This window comes from Acomys russatus, chromosome 2, assembly GCF_903995435.1.
Source record: "Acomys russatus chromosome 2, mAcoRus1.1, whole genome shotgun sequence".
NCBI classification, from domain to species: Eukaryota; Metazoa; Chordata; class Mammalia; order Rodentia; family Muridae; genus Acomys; species Acomys russatus.
In genome coordinates, this window is record NC_067138.1 from 83,028,142 (window position 1) to 83,048,387 (window position 20,246).

General features: G+C 36.9%; 1 protein-coding gene across 31 annotated transcripts in view; it reads right to left on the reverse strand.

Moving 5' to 3' along the window:
- The window catches only part of Ptprd (protein tyrosine phosphatase receptor type D), an 822,247-nt gene that overhangs the window by 173,288 nt on the left and 628,713 nt on the right, over positions 1-20,246 (reverse strand). For 14 of the 31 annotated variants that reach the window (XM_051163635.1, XM_051163598.1, XM_051163628.1 and 11 more), the window contains 6 exons: positions 19,586-19,774; positions 17,612-17,629; positions 15,875-15,985; positions 14,555-14,566; positions 12,281-12,550; positions 8,190-8,771 (listed from right to left, as the gene is read on the reverse strand). In XM_051163635.1, the coding sequence (XP_051019592.1) occupies positions 8,190-8,771; positions 12,281-12,550; positions 14,555-14,566; positions 15,875-15,985; positions 17,612-17,629; positions 19,586-19,774 (1,182 nt within the window). The remainder of the gene's footprint in view (positions 1-8,189; positions 8,772-12,280; positions 12,551-14,554; positions 14,567-15,874; positions 15,986-17,611; positions 17,630-19,585; positions 19,775-20,246) is intronic. The other 17 variants (XM_051163652.1, XM_051163675.1, XM_051163581.1 and 14 more) reach the window with 3 other exon arrangements.

Genomic DNA, 20,246 nt, shown 5'->3' on the forward strand with positions numbered 1-20,246 from the left:
TACAGAATAAGAAAACCTCACCTTTTTTCTTAAAGGGATTTAAAATCTATTTCTAGGAGCCATGGCCATCAGCACAATGTTCTGCCTGTGTGCTAGTCTCTGTGGTTGTATTTGTTGTGAAAGAGTGGCTCATTCATGTTTGCACTAATGCCCAGGGCCCATAATGCTTCTTATCCACCCCTCTGCTCTCACCCTCCCACCCCAAAACACGTGCCTGTACCTTGAGATTCTCATTAATTTGATGCCTCTGGGAACTGCTTTCTGAACAGGTTTATCATTCTTCCCCAGAACCTGCCCAGTGAGTGACCTCACATAATCATTCAGACTGAGACACAGAGACAAAGGAACATAAAAGATCAAGGGGCAAAGCAAGGGGCTTAGAAGAAAATAAAAACATACGGTGGCTGGCAAATGGCAAATGCATTATCTGACAGGTGAAAGTCATATGCCTGGCTTATGCTACAGTGGTTGCAAAAAGCCATCAGGCAGGTGGGGGCAATTGTGAGTGGGTTTCACTATCTAGATGGTGACAGGAATTCTTGGTGTGACATGCACACACATGCACACTGATCTATGCTCATATTGCTTGCTTATTTCTTTCCCTTATTTCCCACAGTCTGTGGAATAAACATGCCTGTGTTTAATATGTAACTCAAGGCAAAACTGGAACCCAGTTCAGATTCTAAGAATCAGAAAGGCAGACAATTCCAAAGAGGCTTGGGGATAGTCAATAGGTAAGCATTTGCTCCCTGCCTAAAGCTAGTAAGTTGATGCTGACCGAAACCATCTTAGAAACCTAATTAACTTTTGCTTACTTACACTGTTCCGGTTTTGCTTTTAATTTATCTATCCTGTATCCCCATTTGGTCTCAATGTTTCATTCTTGTTTAGTGACACAGCTTCAGCTGATCTAATTCTGTGTGGTTCTGTACAGAATCTGTACTGCTAAATAATAAATTGAATAGGAACATCAACATCTCAGAGGGAACAGGGTCCTTTTCTTTTGTAACTTTTGAACAATGCAAGAGTTGGCTAGACAACTTAATGGAAAGTCTTGTCATCTAATAGGCAGGAGGTTTTTCTTCCTTTTCTTTTAGACCCCTTTTGAAGTGGTTTGGGGGAGAAAATGCACATTTCTTAAATTGGACACTTGCAGTAGAGATCTAAGTACCCTTAGATGAATAAGGATGCTCTATGGGGGCTTTGAGCAACAACAAAGCACAGAGCTAACTGAGGAGGGTCACTGGCTCTAACTAAGCAGATTGCTACCTTGGAATGAGAGCTCAGCCAGCTCCAATGTCTGAATTTGTTCAGACGACTTTGCTGATTCACTTTGTAGACCAAGTTGGCCTCCAGCTCACAGAGATCCACCTGCTCCTGCCTTCCAAGTGCTGGGACTAAAGGCGTGTGCCACCATGCCTGGCTTATGTTTTGCTTTGTTTTGTTTTATTTCCTACATTTAAAAAACTTTCAATTGTCAGTGATTGAAAAATAGTTGATTTAAGAAACACAGTGTATAAGTTCATCTCAGTGTATACATCAGAGCCATATGTTACCTTTTCATTCTATCATCCAGATAAATAGATTATGGGTGCCAAGAATCAAACTTTCCTAGGAGACTGAGGGTGGAACTAAGATTATCATTTCCTTGTGCTCAGATTTTAAATTAGAAACAACCAACATAATTTGAAGATTCATAGGGGAAAAACCTGGTGAGTAATAAATAGATGTATTCTTAAATTCCAAAGCAAATTAAGTCTTAATGATCATTATCAATATAGAGGGAAAAGGAGACTCGACAGTAACATATTTGGTTTCTTCAGAGTACCTAAAGATAAAGAATATTTTTTCACCTATCAACTTGCATTGCATATCAAATATTGTGCCAGAAGAGGACTTGTTTTACATCTATATTCCTATTGTCTTAACACACATACATATATAAATTTATAGACATATTTATTAACGCATATGTATATATGATTCTTATCTCAGTCTTTACATGTTATACTTCATTATTGACAATTTTCATATTCCTGCACTAGATTTTATTTATAACCATTATATATCATTTTTCTTAGATTTTTCTGTATTGTAAAAGTACCTGCACCAATTAATTGAACATCAAAGATAGTGACCAATTTTCACACTACTAAAATTCATAAGAAAATAAAATATACTCCTAGAACTTTAAATGTGATCACTAGACATTAAAAAAGAAAATATGCCAACAAACACTGATCACAACCCAAAGTGAGAATTAGTTGAAAAAATAAAAAATAATGAGTAGGACAGATATTTCTTTAACATTATACTGAGAGCTTGGGGAATAACAAAATAGGTAAGAGCATCAGCTCTGTAAAGATGAGGACTAGAGTTCAAATTCCCAATACTCATGTAAAAAGCTGCTTATGGCCGTGCATACTTTTAATCTCAGCACTCTCGAGGAGGGTGCAGAAACAGGATAGTCACTGGGCTTGCTGGCCACCAGCTTTGCTCCAGGGTAATTGAGAGACTTTGTCTCAGGGCAATAAGGCAGAGAGTAACCTCATATCCCCAACTGAACTCTGTGTGTATGCTTTGGCATTTGGACCTATATACATATATATGTGCACATATCGCAGAGATAAACTACACACAATCATACATAAATATATACATACAATGTACATAGGTAAACAAATAATAGATGAGGAGCTGAATAAATAACACCACTTTTTAATAATTCTTTTAGTTGGTGAGTTATAGTCTACTTGACAATTTAATGGTCACAAAGAAATAAAAATAAGAACTATCTATCCTAAGACAAGATTAAAAACTCTACTGATGAAAATCAAATATTTAGTTATTATTATAATTATATTATGATTAACATAAATACATGAAGAAGTAAAGAATGAAGGAAAACCTTCATGTCATCTGAAATGCCAATGCACTAGAAGAGATAAATATTTGAGTAAAATTTTGTGACTATTCCTGAAGAGTTCATACTAGAGTGATAATTTCCACTTCATCTCACTGTAATCATAAGTATGACTATAACCAAAGGTGACAGAAGCTCCATCATTGCTAACGTAACAAGAACTTTAAAGAGGCACATATTTTTAAAACATACATATCTATCACATTGGCAAATGATAATGAAAGCAACAGTCAGAATCTGATAGTAAAACCTGACAAAATTCAAAGCAACTTATCTGCTCTATGAATGCCACACCCATATTGTCAACTGTCATTAATATAAATACAAAAAATTAAATTTTATTTTGGTTGTATTGGTACCCATTTTTCCTTTCTTCATTGCTACAATCATTCACAAAAAGAGTCACACTGTACTTAAAATTTTGAGTATTAGAATAAAGGCTTTTTTAGTTTCCTTATACTGGCCTTTAGATTCATGAAATGTTTTAGAAAGTTCTAGAAACCCATTTACAAGTATTTCTCAATGTCATCATTAATATTTTACTAATTTTCTGGTTTTAGAAGTTTGCTGTAGAATTCTTTTCCTTAAAATACTAAAAGTAAGGTGGCAAAGTGGTATAAATCTCTAATCCCAGCATTTGGGTGGAGAATTCAGAAGTTCATGATGATCCTCAGCTGCAGAGAGAATCAAGGCCAATCTACACCAAATACTCTTAAAGGAGTCTGCAGACTTGTCCAAAGATTATTCGAAATGAGATCAGGAAGTCTTTCTAAAGAAAGCTCAGAAATGAAACAACCCAAAATAAAAAGTTTTACCAGGAACTTCAAGCAACATTTATTTAAATGCCTTAAAGATTTAGTTCCTAAGACTTCTTTATCAGTTCTGTGTTCCTTCTCCCAAATATAGTTAGCCTATGAGGTTACAATAATCAATTCCAGAAAATGATGAAGTATATTCTTTTCTTCCCAGATATTTTAGGTGAACTACAAGGGGTGTAGAAAGGTTTTCCTTACCAACACACACATTCTCTGTATCTTTGAGGGTAATTAATTGCAAGTGATTATTACACCAGAAAATAGAGCTATGAAAATGAGAGGGAGTGACTCATATTTCTAGAAAACAATAATCTTAATAAAAGGATACTTTATATCCAAACATTATCATAGTCAGCTATACCAATTTTCATGGCTGAGGGAAAAGACTCTTGATTGATCATAAAATAGGTATCACGCGCTGCCTTTCCCTACCACAAGGAACACACTACATAAATCTTCAATTTCTATCCATCAAGATGTCAGTTATCTTGGATAAAATGCAGAATAGTGACTTCTTTATTAAACTCACTTTGTTCTTTAGGACTCTTACTTATTTACTCATTTTTGTCTCTGACTTGTACAAAATGAGGAATGAATGTTAGGGAATTCATGACAAAATGAAACAAGCACCTTCAAACAGAAGACGTCAAAATGCAATTTTTGTGTCTGTAATTAAAACATACTTAGTTGTCAAGTTTCTTTTTGGTAACTTGCTATCCTTCCTCTGAGTGCCACCAGGTCTCCCCCTCTGGTACCTCAGGTTACTTTATTTTAGCAGCAGAAAAAGCAACAAAAACACATGCTTTCCCACTCAGTCGTTGTCACAGGTCTGCTTTTGCTTTCTTTTTTAATGTAGAAGGAATAACCCTATGAGCATATACAGGGAGAGTAAATCCCCCTCAGGAACAGTCATAGGGGAGGGGAATAAGGGAAAAATGGGAGGGAAGGAAGAATGGGAGGATATAAGGGATGGGATAACCATTGAGATGTAACAAGAATAAATTAATAAAAAAAACATAGTTGTGTTAACGTTATGGTTTGTAGCTTTACTGAAAACAATAATCAGAATGAAAATTATGATTTCCTTAGATTTCATATAGCCATCCAAAAGGAATGTTTGATGATGGCAGTACACACTTGTGTAGCCATGATTCTAGGAATGAACTCATCAGTAAAAGAAAAAAGATCAGCATTATCTTAACTTCATCAGAACTGACAACCTTTACTTTAACTGCTGCTACTAGCGTCCAATAGTCTTTGTTAATGAATTCTCTAGGACATATCTAATTACTGCGCTTCTTGGAGGGGTGTATTAGACTACTGACCTCAGCAGGCATTACTACTCTGCCATTTTATATCGCCAAGAGTATTCAAGCTACAGCTATGAAAGTTTGCTGGAAATGACTTCATGTAAAAATCTACTAGTTGAAGAGAGAAGGGGGGGGGGAAGAGAGAGAGAGAGAGAGAGAGAGAGAGAGAGAGAGAGAGAGAGAGAGAGAGAGAGAGAGAGAGAATAAGAGCTACACAATGAACCTTCATACATTTTCTAAATTATGTTACTGAATTATACCAGACCTTCCAAAAGCAAAATTATGGGATCAGATTAACTCAACTGTTCTGCAACATCTATGAAACTATGCTCATGTCCACTGGTAATAAAAAAATCAAAATATACTTCTTAATACAACGTTTACATTTTTCACTAAGTTGGAATAGAAAGGTTAATTTCTGTAATTCAATATTCATGAATCACAGGGATTTGCATATTTTGACTGAATTTGTTTCAGGAAAAATCCTGTTTCTTGGATAGTTAAATCTTTTGTCTCTTAAAAATAAATTAAGACATTGCAGCTTGCTGTGTTTAAATTTGTGATTATGAAACTTATCCAAATCTAATGACTGAGTATAATATTGTTTTAAAGAAAAATGCTTGTTCCTTAAATTCATTCAAAATACTTATAATATTTCAGAATTGTAATTAATTTTAATTTTGTAACTTTAAATAATGATATGAATAAATCATAACTTGCCAGCCTTATTTAACTAAATACCTAGTAGGTACAAAAATACTAAAGCTACCACATTAGGAAGTTCCTTGTGTTAAAAATGATAGTGGTTAGAAGTCTCCAGAGTTCTTTGACTTTCATTTATGCTTAGTAAACTTATAACTACAAACCTAAATCTAAAACTGCTTCAACTTTTTACCCTCAGTTTACTTGCTACCAAAGTCATATCCTCTAGCCAGACCCATGGTGGCACATGCCTGTAATCTGGGCACTCAGGGAGGCAGAAGTAGGTGGAACTCTGTCAGTTCAAGGCCAACCTGCTCTACGAAGTGAGGACATTTAAGGCTATAAAGAGTAATCCTATCTCGAAAAACCAAAAACCAAAACCAAAACCAAAACCAAAAGAACAAAATCAAAACAAAAAACCCAAGATATATAGCATATGGGCTACCATGCATTAGTTTCCTTATTACATAACCTACATTCCGGGGGAAGCAGAGTGTATCATTTCAGAATTTGAACGATGAGGTTCTAGAGCTCAGCCCTACAGAGTGTTATGCAATTTTGATGAACTATCTATATGGGTCAAGTTAAGATGGAGTTATTAGGTTGGCCTTACTTTACGACGAGTGTTCCAATTTGAACATATACTTGCTTTTTGAAAGAACACAAGATGGAGATAAATTAGAAACCACATGTTTCTAAAAGTCAAGGAAGGCACTACTGACAGCAAACTACCAGAAGCTCAGGGAGAGGTGTGGAATAAACTTTCTCCCATGGTACCCATAGAAAGTAATCCTATAATTTCTTAATTCTAGACTTTTTGGCCTTAGACCTATGAGGCAATATATTTCTACTGTTTAAACTACCAATTGTATAATATTTTGATGCAATAGTACTAAAAAAGAAATACAGCAATTTCTTCTATAAATAAAAAATATGCATCACAGTTACCATAACAGATGAGAAAACTGAAATTCAGAGAAATAAGGCATTGTCGTTAATTGTTTTATGAGGGGCTTTTAACATAGGCTTTTTATATATAGCCCTGGCTGTCCTAGAACTCTCTGTAGACCAGGCTGGACAAGGCTGGCTTCAAACTCAGAGACTTGCTTGCCCCTGCCTTCCAAGTGCTGGGATCAAAGGGGTGCACCACTTAAACCTACCCCCACAGGAGCATGGATAGAAGCGTGGTCACTAATCTGTGGGATTAATCAGTCTGGAATGTAGAGGACTGATTAGGAGGGTGCAATTGTGGAAAGAAGGGGAAGTTGGGGGCTAGAGAGATGACTTAGAGGTTAAGAGCATTGGTTTCTCTTTCAAATGTCCTGAGTTCAATGCCCAGCAACCATCTATAGAGAGATCTGGTGCCCTCTTGGACATATAAGTGTACATGTAGGCAAAACACTTTATATCTGAGGAAGAAGGGGAAATTGGAAACCTATCCCTCTTCTGTCTACCAGTGTGACTTTATCCCTTCACATTTGCTGTTATAATGCAAAAGATCACAGCTAGGATTTTAGAAGCTATGAGCTCAAATAAACTATTTCTTCCTTTAAGTTATCTCTGTTGTTTTGTCACAGTAACAAAAAGTTGGCATAAGAAGAAACTCATCCAAATTCTCCAAGCTTAGCTTAAGAATCAGAGCGTAATTATGCCACTCTAACATTATAGTCAAAACATGAGAAAATCTTAAAGCAGAATATAAGCCCCACATACTATCTTGCAATTTTTGCTTATTATAGAGCTGCTGGATATCATACAAAAAGCATCTTTAACAGTTGACGCTTTTAAAAAAGCATCAGGAAGAAGTAAAACATCATTCATAGTCCTATTATTTTCCAATGAGAACCTTAAGTTAGTCTTCAGTATTTCCTTGTATATCAATACAGGGAATGGATAAATACAGAAGAACTGCAAATACCAAATAATGAAGGGATATAGATTTAGCATAATTGTGCTGAAATATATACAGTTAGGCTTATCTTTCATACACTATAGCAAGGAAAATAGTCAGTGAACAAGCTCAAAAGAAACAAATAACGACAATAAAGTAAAATGGGGCGAACAGCTAACTGTGCTTGAGATTTAGGGTCACTATGACAGGAAGTAAACACCTCAGGTCTTATTACTTATATAGCCCATACCTGCCACGAAAATAAGTCATGAGTGCACTGCATCAGTGAAACCAGAGAAAATATAACAATCCACCGTCAGCATTGACCATATTATGCCTATACATTATAGATATTGTGTCCAATAATGTGGCCCTCAGAACAGAGATGGCACGCTGCCCAAATTTCCATTGATAAAGGCAAGCTTAAATGTATAATATAAAGTCCTAAACCTCAACAACTTAGTTGTTTTATATTATCTTTGCTGTTTTTTTGTTTTTATCTTCCTGCCAAGCCACCTGCCCTATTTCCCATCTTGAATCAGACTTACCTCCTGTCTGAGTGATGACTTGTATATCACTTGAAAGAGGACCATCTCCAATTGAGGTAAATGCCAGGACTTTAACAGAGTATGTTTTTTGGGGTACTAAATTGCCGATAGTAGTGATTTGGCTATCAGCTACATTGTGCTTCATCCAGTTGTTGACATGCTGAGTGGGGTCCATTGTGTAATAAACTCTATATCCTTGGATCTGTCCATTTGGCTCTTCAGGTTCCTTCCACTGTACCAAAATGGTGGTCGAGCTCAACATGCGTGCCTGGACATCACGTGGGGCACTGGACGGTGCTTGTTCTGAGGTCTGTGTTAACACAGGCTCACTTGCTGGGCCTCGCCCAATGTTATTGACAGCAACAACTCTAAATTCATAGTCCGAGTAGGGACTTAGTCCAGCAACACTGTAGCGCGTGGTTGCTATCCCATCAATTTCTTTATACGGTTCTTCAGAGTTTTTAGGCTTATGCTGAATGATGTAGTAAGAGACAGGATCAGGGTTCCCAGAGTCCCATGTCAGTGTGATGCTTGTGGCTGTGCTCTCAGTCACTACAGGAGTTCCTGGAGGCTTGGGTAAGGCTTCAGAACCAAAAAAAAGGACAATGAACATCTTTTCTTAGCTAATACACCAATTGCCATACTATGTTATTAGCCTTACAAGATAACATACCCATGGGAAATTTAGCCAGATTAATAAGCAAAGTAACATTATTTTATTGCTGCTTCATAACCACACTTTTGCACCTGTTATGAACCATAATGTAAACATCTGATACGCGACTCCCCAGAATGGGTTGTGACCCACAGGCTGAAACAGATGCCCTGATACGTTAAGAAAACACTAAAATGCATACAAGTGGCTCAGATCCTATCTTACTTGCAGATCTTGATGACATTTTGCGGTGCTATATTCACATCTACCACTTAGTAACTAAGTAGTCCTGGCTAAATCACTTGATTCCTTTGGCTTCCATTTCCTCATGTGAAAATTGGACAATCTGCATTACTGGAGTTGTACTGTACAGCTAAGTAGCTGTATTTCATGGTTTTTCTGTGAAGATTAATGAGCTAATCTACTAATATGCACAGAGTGTGTCTGAGACTCTCAATACCAGTAACTGCAATTATTGCAATTTTTATTTCAAATGCTTGGCCACTTATTCCCTGATTCGATAAATTAATTTGCAAATGAATACCAGTAAACATTAAATATGAAATATACGGAAATGGAATTAAGTTGCTATTACAGGACTAGTATCCAAATGCTTTCTTATTTGTAAAATATAGGGAACATTATGAATTTCTTAGTATCCCAGATCATCCATTGTCAATGTGACACAATTTAGAGAGTTACCTGAGGAGAGGGAACCACAATTTAAAAAATGCTTTCCACAAGACTGGCCTGTGGGTAAGTCTAATGGGATAATTTCCTTAATAAGGGATTGATGTGGGAGGACCCAGCCATTATGAGTAGTGCTACCCTGGGTCAGATGGGGCATCTAAGAAAGTGAGATGAGCAACCCATGAAAAGGAAGCCAGTAATCAGTGACCTTCCATGGTCTCCATTCTCCTTCTACCTCCAGGTCTCTGCCTTTTGTTCTTGGCCTGATTTCTTTCAATGATCGACTGTGATGTTTAAGTATAAGCTGAAATAAACACTTTATTGACCAAGTTGATTTTTGTTATTGTGTTTCATAAACCAATAGAAAACCTGACCAAGATACTTATAAATAGATTTTCTAAAATTATTAAGGTAGAACTATGACAGTGTACTTTGCCTGGCAAGTGAGGAGTCTGGGATCTTTCTCATTACCATCCATACACATATTCACAAACACGTGCATGCACACACACACACACACACACACACACACACACACATACAAACACACACACACAAACACACATACACACATTTTGAGAAACACAAAATAATAATTTTAACTCTTAAAATTGCTTAGGAAAGTCAAAACATTCACAAATCACTTTGTAAAGTATTTTGTCAATAATAAAATTTTTGTATTCTATATTGAATACATCTGAGATTATAGCTAGTGAACAACCATCTGTTACTTGTTATTAACTTATTCTCTCATATATTACATCCCAACCACAGTTTCCCTCCTCTTCTTTCATTACCTCCTTCCCAGTTTTCAACTCCCATTTATTCTTCCTTTACATATGTCTTTTTAGAGCTCTCTCTCTCTCTCTCTCTCTCTCTCTCTCTCTCTCTCTCTCTCTTTAACAGAACAAGATTAAAAAAAAAAAAACAAAGCTTAAGAGTACAATCCATCTTTATTGGTGGCCTCATCTGAAAGTTTTACTCTAAAATAAGTTCCAAAAAAATCCAGAGGTTAGTGCTTATAACCAGACTAGTTCCCTGTTTACATAAGGCCAGAATCACAAAATCAAATTACTCCCTGGAATGGCAGCTGAAGAACATCAAACTTTGGCCTCTTTTCTGTTTTGTTTTATTTCCTTTTCTTTCCGTTTTTACCTTTACATGTCATTCTTTGAGGTAAGAAAGGAAAAGGAAGTATGAAGGTTCAGAAAAGCAAAACTACAAAATGTGAATATGATAATTCTAATTTTCAAATTCTTTAATGTCTTTGGCAAACTTCAAGTATCTAAAGCTCAAATGGTTATAATGAAAAGAGGTGGTTTGATATTTGTATATGACTAATATCTATAGAATTACAATAGTTAGCAAAGAGAATTTACTAAAATTATTAATAAAAACATTTATTTAAATATTCGGGACTGACCATTCTGAACTCTCCAGGCAAATACAATGTTGTTAAATGAGGTTGTGTTTATTGAGCTGGTAGTAGTGGTTGTATTATTGTATCTTCACACACTAAAGTTGTGTATCTATAGTGTGTGAATGAAGACAAATATGTTTAATATTTTAAAGATGCATAAGACATAATATTACATGGCTCCAATGTGGATAATGCATATTTTTATTCTTTTACCATATGATATACTGGATATATATGCTCAATTACAGATAGGATATCAATTATAACAAGTGTGCTGCATTTAAAAATTCATGCTTCCTACAAGAGATGATCAAATGAGTTCATTTTGCACTAATGGAAACTCAAATCATCTTTGTTATGGCCCAATTTGTAAGTTTCCTAGAATTATGTGAGTATTGGGTAAAGTGGTATTCGCACATATTCAACTCCCTTTTTGCTGAAAAAAATTTCACAGAATGTACTACTTTGGTTATATTTAGTATATTTATTGAAGAGGAGAATATTTCATGAGTATTCATATATGCAAGGTGAAGGAAAGAACTAAGAGATCAGATCCATTTGCATATCAGTTCTTAATGGTAGGACCATCAAACAGCATCTATTATTAGTCCTACTGATTCCAGCACTTGTTCTTATTTCTGATTTTTAAAGATTTTATGCACGTAATGACATTAGTATTCTTCTTATGACTTCTATCAAAAATCTAGATGAGTACAAAGTCTTCAGCCCATCTGTCTTACCAGAACTCTAGACCCAGTGTAGCATTCCTGACTGCTCAGTGAGTACATCAGACCTGCTGCCAAATATTCTAATGATGATCCCAATTTAGACCGCTAATAACTTAGGAAAGAATTGGCAAGTGGGTTTGAGAAATAAGTCTGTAATCCCACTTCTTCAGGAGGCTAAAGCAAGAGGTCATTGATTGATAGTTTTTATGGGCTACAAATAAATTCAACCACAGCTGGCAGTGTAATGAGACCCTGTCTCAAAACTAAAATTACAGAAGGGCTGATGATGTAGCTTAGTGGCAGAGGACTCGATATGCCCAAAGCCCTAGATTCAATAACAATATCACAAAAAGAAAAGAAGGAAAGAAGGAAGGCAGGGAGGGAGAGAGGGAGAAAGGGAGAGACAGAGGGAGAGAAGGAAGGAGGGAAGGAAAGGTGAAAGAAATCTGTCTACCTAAGATATGGACATTTTCTATAATACAACAGATAAGACTAGGTAAATACACACTTGAAGCACTGAGTGATAAATTCGTTCATTTTAAAATTCTGAGTCTAGAATGAGCATTAGTTTGATTTTCAGAGCATGATCTGAGCATACCTTTGACAGAGATCTGTGCTATTGCTTCAATGACACCAAGTGTTGACATAGCAACACAAGTATAATTTGCTGACTGTCTTACATCATTCAGTTCTAGGACATTTCTTCCTATTGGCATATCATCTTCTGGTGTCAGATCTTCTGCCCCCAACATCCACTTCACATAAGGCATTGGTGACCCCACTGCCACACAGGTGATATTTACACTTCCACCTGGCATGATTTCATGATTAGTGGGTGGGATAGAGAATCTTGGTGGGACACGGCGAACTGGAACAAAACACAAGGCAACATGATAACATATACAAGTCAAGAATAAAGCAGCTTGTTAAACACATGACATGCACCATATGGACATGATTAAACAATTGAAACATTATAAATTATCCAAAATCACAACAAAAAGAAACACTGTGAATAATACAGACCATACAAGTATGGTGTGTGTATACACAGAATCATTTATTTAATTTAATCATTGATATCTTAGACACACTCATACAACAGTTGATGATTCAGACCTCCACTGGCTCCACACAAACATGAAAATATCTACAAATTAACAGTACACAAACACCATGCATAAACACCAAACTATATACATACATGCATATAACAATGATTCTATGCAGGCATGTATATACAAAAAGATGACAGGAAGGTCATCAGCATGTGTGAGTAGCAAGACTGACTTCAGTTCTGTGTACTCCCAGCTGATACGAATGTATGTACTGGGCAGTCACATCCCACCCTGGAAAACATCACCTTGAGTACACTGAAACAGCAATTTATTTGCTTTCAGATTTAAAGGGATGCAGCCTCAAAACTTCAACTAACAATAGCACAAACATAGAAATGTGTGTATGTATGTGTGTCTTTGTGTATTCTGTGTATGGCTTGTGTATGTTTGTATATGTGATGTGTGTGTGTGTGCGCACACACGTGTGTGTGTGTGTGTGTGTGTGTGTGTGTGTAAGAAACATATAACATAAAGAGATACTATACTGGATTGAGTCATGCGAGTCATGCACAAGATGGACTCTTAAGGCCCATAATAGCATAGTGGAAAAATAGCTGGAATCCAAGACAATCCTGGACGAGGACAAAGAAGAAATAGTGGGAAGATAAGAATAAACACAAAGAAAAATGGTAGAGTGTCGTTATTGAGATGGGGATTTGAAAGTTAGAAGATTACAGGTTACAGAGAGGTTGTTACAGGTAAGGACTGCAAACTCAAGGGAAGGAGGTTCACATTCAGGATTCCATTCAGTTTGTATATATAGTTAAATAGCATCAATGACCGCAAAATCCAGTAAGAAGCATTTTATTTCTATATTCAAAGTGATGAACATTCAATCTATAATACATAGCAGGATGTGACATTAAGAGGACTGACCATATTATAAAACAACATAACACAGAAAGAAAACCACCACCAAGCAAACACTGTTCAGTGTTCCTGCTTCCGATAATCTGCATGTCCAGCTGTATTTAAATACATGCACTTTGACATGGTACAAAGCTAAGGTGAGAGAGAACTAGGTTCTGTCTTGGACGTTAGGGATAAAACCTTACACTGTGAGAACTTTAAATCAAAGGGACAACCTTCAGGGACAACCTTTACACTGTAAATACAGATAGCAAACCATTCTTCTGAAGTTATAGGGAAGGACTGGAAACAGCCTCTTAACCCCAAGAATAAGGTAGGGAACTCTGTCTGGAAACTCTGGCTACACTTAGGATCAGAACCTCTGACTGGAGAGGGCTCACTGCCATGGTATGGGGGTTAGTGACATTCATAGGAAAGACAGTGCTAAGCATGCCTCCTGCAGTCAACTCAGAGATTATTGAAGCAAGCAGGGGCCATCACAGACTCTGAGGCATCAATGAACATATCAAGAAAAATGGAGGGATCAAGGAACAACTATAAAACATCATCGGGGCAGCAGGCACCCTGAGAAGACAGAAATAAAAGGTGGGTGGGAAGTAGGAAGAGTTGGGGAGGAGAGGAAAGCAGGAACACTGACCAATGCACTGGACCATAGAGAGTTGAGTTAGCACTTCCCATGCAACCAGGTACAATCTCTCCCATCATGCACTGCATTTAGACACCATCAGCAAGCAACAGAAGCCAAGGCCAGAACATTCTCTGCAATAGTATACCATTAACCAAAAGAAGACCACAGTGCAGCTACATTCATTTCATTTGTATTCTTTGTTATTGATTTAAGTAATAGTTTTGTAAGGTGGGTAAAAAGTAAAAAACACACCAACCTTCTCGCAGCTCTGAGGGATGTAGGGGGGTTTGATGCAGAACACAATGAAATGAGGAAAAGGAGAAAAACAAGGGAAACACAGAGAGAGTAAAAAGGCCATATCAAGGCTTTCAACCACTACTTCAACATCATTAATTGCTCTACTTTATCTTCCTACCCCAGCTGGAAAAGTTAGCAATACCTCATGGACTTATGCAGTATTAGGGACAATAGCTAGCGTCATTTTGAAATTTTCCATAGAAGAAGGAATACATGCCTCATGCAGCAAAGGAGGTCACCATTGTGAGGAAAAAGGATTGGGTCCCTCAAAAAATTTAGGGAGGTCATCAATGCATCTCCCCGACCCCCACCCCCAGCTACAAACTCCATAGAGAGAAAGGAAAAAGGCATCCCCGGGGGACACAGAATTATCTCTGACAAAAATTTCAAAATCAAGCTAGGTATTTTCGTAAGGAACCCCAATTTATGGTATCTTAAGGCCCTCACAGGCTGCAACCATTCCCTCCTCCACCCAAGCTTCTTGTGATTATTCAGCATTGTAGACCCAGAATAAGAATGTTTCTACCAGAAAACAAAAGCAAAAACAAAACCCAGCAGGGACCTGCTCTTACAACTCTGGGGAAGAGGGGCGGACCTTCCATCTAAATGGCAGGTACAACCACTGCTATGCTCTAGAGGCAATCATTTATGTACTCATGTGAAAATATGAATGGATCATTACTACTCATTCTTCCTTCAAGAACAGCTAATACTCCTTCCTAAAATACAGTCAGTTACCTTATGGCATATAAATGCATATACATATATAAAACTGTGTTTTGACTAGGAAAGCATAGGAGGAAGGAGTGCAATTGTGTTATTTTTAGGTAGCAACTGTTTTCCTTAAGTTGGAGGCTTTATGCCCCCAGCTCCACAGACAGCAGAGCTCACAGGGATGTAAACGCCTTCATGCTTAGACCTGATTAGTATTACAGCAGGCACTTATTCCAAGGTTTGTACGGAAACAGATGAGAAACAACAGAAAGAGTGAGAGAAAAGAAGAAAACTTCAAACAAATGCCAAGCACAGTCAGTCAGTACAGTCAAAATAGAATCCAAAGTAAAAATGCAAATAAATATCTACAAACCTCAAGCCTCGTGTAGATTTGAAAAACAACAGATTTCAAGTTTTAATTTTCTACTTAGTAAAATGCTTCAGCAACAGACATCATTACCGAATCCTCTTGTTAAATACTTCCATAATCATACAGACCCTGTGGGCATCTCTACTCCCCCTGAGCCTGAATGGAGAAGCCATGCCAGGGTTATGTCATTCCTACCTCTGACATATAAATTGGCAGGGGCAGAGTAGCGAGTGCCCGCGCTGTTGGTGGCAACACACTCATATTTTCCTTGGTCAGATTCTTCACTCTGTTCGATCTGCAGGGCTCCTGTATGGATATAAAATATACCACCAAAGAAATGGTCAGAGATGGGCTTTTGAGTTCAGCAAGCTAAACCTCTTAACAATATGAAAAGCCCTGCAAAGCGAAGGTCCACTCAACGTCGAGTCAATCTCTTGCTCAGTTGCACAGACAGAAAATGATGCGATGAGAAAAACATATAGAGATTATTTTTTACATCATCAATGCTAGCATAAGGAAACAATTTCTCTTTTTTCCCAAGCAAGACTTAATACTCATAATTAGCACTCTTAGCTCCTAGACTAATAAAATGAAGATGGGTGAGACTGCTTCAAGGAAGTATGGCTTTTAAATAAAACAAAAGATTAATATTTGGTTTTGTTTTGTTTCATTTTGGCAACAAAAGTGGCGCAAAAGATAGGCACGCTCAAAAAAAACCAGGCTGAGTTTTCAAGAATGTCTTCTGTGGAAGAAAGCCAAAAATACGCAGCGAGCACAAAAAGGCTGCACAAAGCAAAAAAAATTAAAATTAGTCATTATCAATTAGGAAAATATCACTTAAAGAAATAAAACTCCCTTAAGACATGCAGACTTTTTAAGAAAAGAAAGACACTTTGCCACAACTTACAATCAATTCTGACATTTGCTGAAAAACAAAGAGCGTTCGCATTAGAGGAGTTTGAAAAAGTTCAAAAGCAAGGCCCAGGCCAGGCAGGAAGAGCCAACCAATCACTGCTTGAGGACCTCTGGATAGATCCCCTAAGACACCCATCAAAATCCACTGTGGGATTAGCAGTGTGGTGTCACAAAGCCCCAAGAAAAATACAAAAGAAGAATTACAAAAGAAACGCACACGGAGTCAAAGTATGAAAAACCGGCAATACCACATACCACCAAGAGTACTGAGAACCTGTTTCCACGGCTGAAGCACAGAAGATCCAAAAATCCAGAGACGAGCACCCAAGAAAAAAAGAAGTGGAGAAAAAAGCACTGCTGTCAGACTGTAGGAGGGGTCAGGTGGAAGGGGGAGTCATTCTTTGACTTTTAAGACAGTAAGAGAAAAAAGAATTGAAGAACAAAAGCAAAATCCTTTTGAAAGATAAAGACAAAAAGCAGACGGTCCAGGCTGTCTTCTGCATGTCTGCCACTGTTCTCCAGACCGCCCTGGCTTTGGTCCAGAACAAGAACAGCTAAGGAAGAAAAAAATGATCTTTTTTTTTCTCCAGTTGGACAAAAAAAAGGTAAAAGAAGAAGAAAAAAAGGAAAAAAAAGAAAAAAAGAAAAAAGAAAAAAAGTAAAAAAAAAAAAAAAAAAAAAAAAAAAAAAGAAAAAGGAAGAAGAAAAGGAAAAAAAAAGAGGGACAGATGGTAAGCTGTGACTGGCCTGTGGTCTAACGACCTGGATATGCTTTCTTTGAAGCATATCACAACTTAAATAATCATTGTCATAAATAAAGAAATGAACAAAACAAAGAGAAAAAGAAAAAGGAAAGTCCACAATATGAGAGTCACGAATCATAACCAAACGGAGGGAAAGAAATCAGGTAGGTGGACATTATGGAAATGGATCTGAAAACAGGACAGAGATGAGAGGGATGAAAGGACAGGGAGAATGAGCAAGATCATTCTGTGAACGTTAGGTCAGCATTCTTACCTCTTATTGGTGTACCACCTGGGTGGATAATATGAATGCAAATAAGATTAGAAAGAAGAAGCATTAGTACGAGAAGAAGGGGGCTAGGGCTGGGGAGAAGAATTTGATTAGATTTACGAATTAAATAAGGTCTTAAAAGAAACTTGAATTACTATACTGGTAAACAGGAATATATTAGATCGTATCATTAGATCATAAAAGCAAGGTGCATTAAACCACAGAGGGCAAAGGTCATAGTAGGCAGAATTGCCTTTTTCAGAGAAGCAACTGAGTTCTTAAGTCTGGGGTCACATAGGGTTAGAGGTATATCTTATAAGCTTTGTATCCTTAAAAATAAAAAGAACTATACAGCATTTTTAGTGACATAGTTTAGGAAAATACTAGCTAAGCTATTTAAGTATATATATAAATATGTGTATATATATATACTATTTGAGAAAATACTACAGACTAGCTAGAAACAAACACTGAGAATTGTAATCATATGCTATTCATTGTGCTACAATTGTGTGATTAATTTGTGTACTAGTTGCTTTATTTATACAGTGTTCTTAAGAAAACAGTTCTGTGGAGGTATGCATGTGTGCGCCACTACAGAGATCTGGTGCCTACACTGCCAGTTAGTAAAATGCATGCCATGCATTTTATTATTAATAATAATAATCATATTCTGAATATGGAAATTAGTGGGGGTGAAGTGCGCTTCAGAACTAAGCACTTACCAATAGATTCTGGAGATTTAAATACGGAGAGAAGAAAGACAGCATAAAAATATTATTATATTCCTCATAATTTGGTACAAATTTTTCAGAGTTATAGCTTTATTATACTAAATCATCTATGTTACATGTGAATAATTATTTATTTACAATAACAGAATGCTAATCTACACAATTCTGCTGACAACAAGCAAAAGAGTCAGGTAACAAGACGCTTTAACATCACAGGACAGGTCAAAAGCTGAGAATTCTGGGAAGATAGGCAGTTAACAACTTAGAATTTTATATCAATATTACTACCAATGTCATAGCAACAGCAATTATTAGTATACATTTCTGTGAAATTGCCAGGGACAGGCTCTACACTTTAAGAAATTTAGAACATTTTCTACTTTAATCTGTAGAGAGCAAAGGAATAAAATGGGATGAGAACCAGACAAGGAGTTGGAGTAAAGAGAAAGAAAAGGGCAGAAGCTGGAGTCTACACCAAAGCAGACTTCTGTAGATCCAGTCACTGGAGGGGTCAAAGCCCTCAAGCATGGGCACACACTGCCACGGCTACCATGTGGGCAGTGCTCACTGACAATGACACAGAAACAGTGTTAAGCAAATCCCTTCCTTTTCCTGGGACTTAGAAAAGAAGTAAAAAAAAAAAAAAAAAAAAAAAAAAAAAAAATACCTGGTCACTCATGAATCCACATTTCTGTGTATTGTGTATTAGTGAAAAGAAAGCAGATGTGCCCAAACTCACAAAACTTTACTATTTGGATGAGTTTAAATGCAGAAAAGAAAGCAGAAAATACACTTGACTACAACTGAGTTATTTCCATGTTTAATATGAACATTTTTATAGGGAAATAGTCACTGGAGCACCTTGTAAGTTTGGAATGAAATTCAATGTTAAAATAAATTTGTTTCAAAAGAAAATGAAGAAAGAAGAAAGAGAAAATGGATCCATCAAATACCGCAGAATAGCAGTAAATTAAAAATTATTAAGAGTACAGTCACAGCAGTGAGCAATGTGGATTAAACAGAAGCCGCAAAACACGCCAAGGGAAAACAGATTCTGGATGAGGCCATGACCTCACAAACACAGACAACACATTAAATAACAGAGAAAGAGAAGAAGAAGATAAATCAATACCTAAAAAATAAAAAAATAAAAATTAAATTAAATTAAAATTAAAGAATAAAGAAAGCAAATATGCTTTTAAAAACTGTCCAGGAGTTAGTGGAAACAGTGACAAGACCCTACCTGATCGTAACTGCTTAATACGACCATTGTTGTTGCTTGTGTCAACAGGTAAGAAATCTTTAAACCAAGTGATTTCTGGATCCGGATTACCGCTGGCTGCACAAAGCATGGTGGCGGTGCGGGTACGTTCCACTACCTTCAACTGTGGGCCCATGTCAATGGTAGGGAATCCCCTAGGAATCTGATCCTCTGCAAGACAAAAGGTTACCCAATTATTTCAACAAGGTTAGTGTTGCAAATTCATTATCTTTCATAAATCTGTTCCTTTACATTTGTGGAGAGCTAAACACAAAGCATACAGTGTTGTACTATTGGATTAGGACACAATCACATGCTTATTCCTGAACAGTTTTTCACACAGTCTATATTGAAAGGCAGTGCACTAACAAATAGCTCATTGTGTGGTGAGTACTTTGTTGAGGACATGTAGCACGGAGGGGAAGGTAATAGCCATACTAATGCCTGTCATGGCTAGCAAGGACCAATGGGAAATGCCTTCGACAAATCTTTAGGAGAGAATTTGGCAGCTGGCAAAAAGGATATTTTTTTCTTGGAAAAATGAAAATATTACATAAATCTATGGGTGACACAGAAAACAGCAGGATTCAGCATAACGTAGGCCAATTAAGCAGAAGTGAAGTAAGCAAGTTGGTTCACAGAC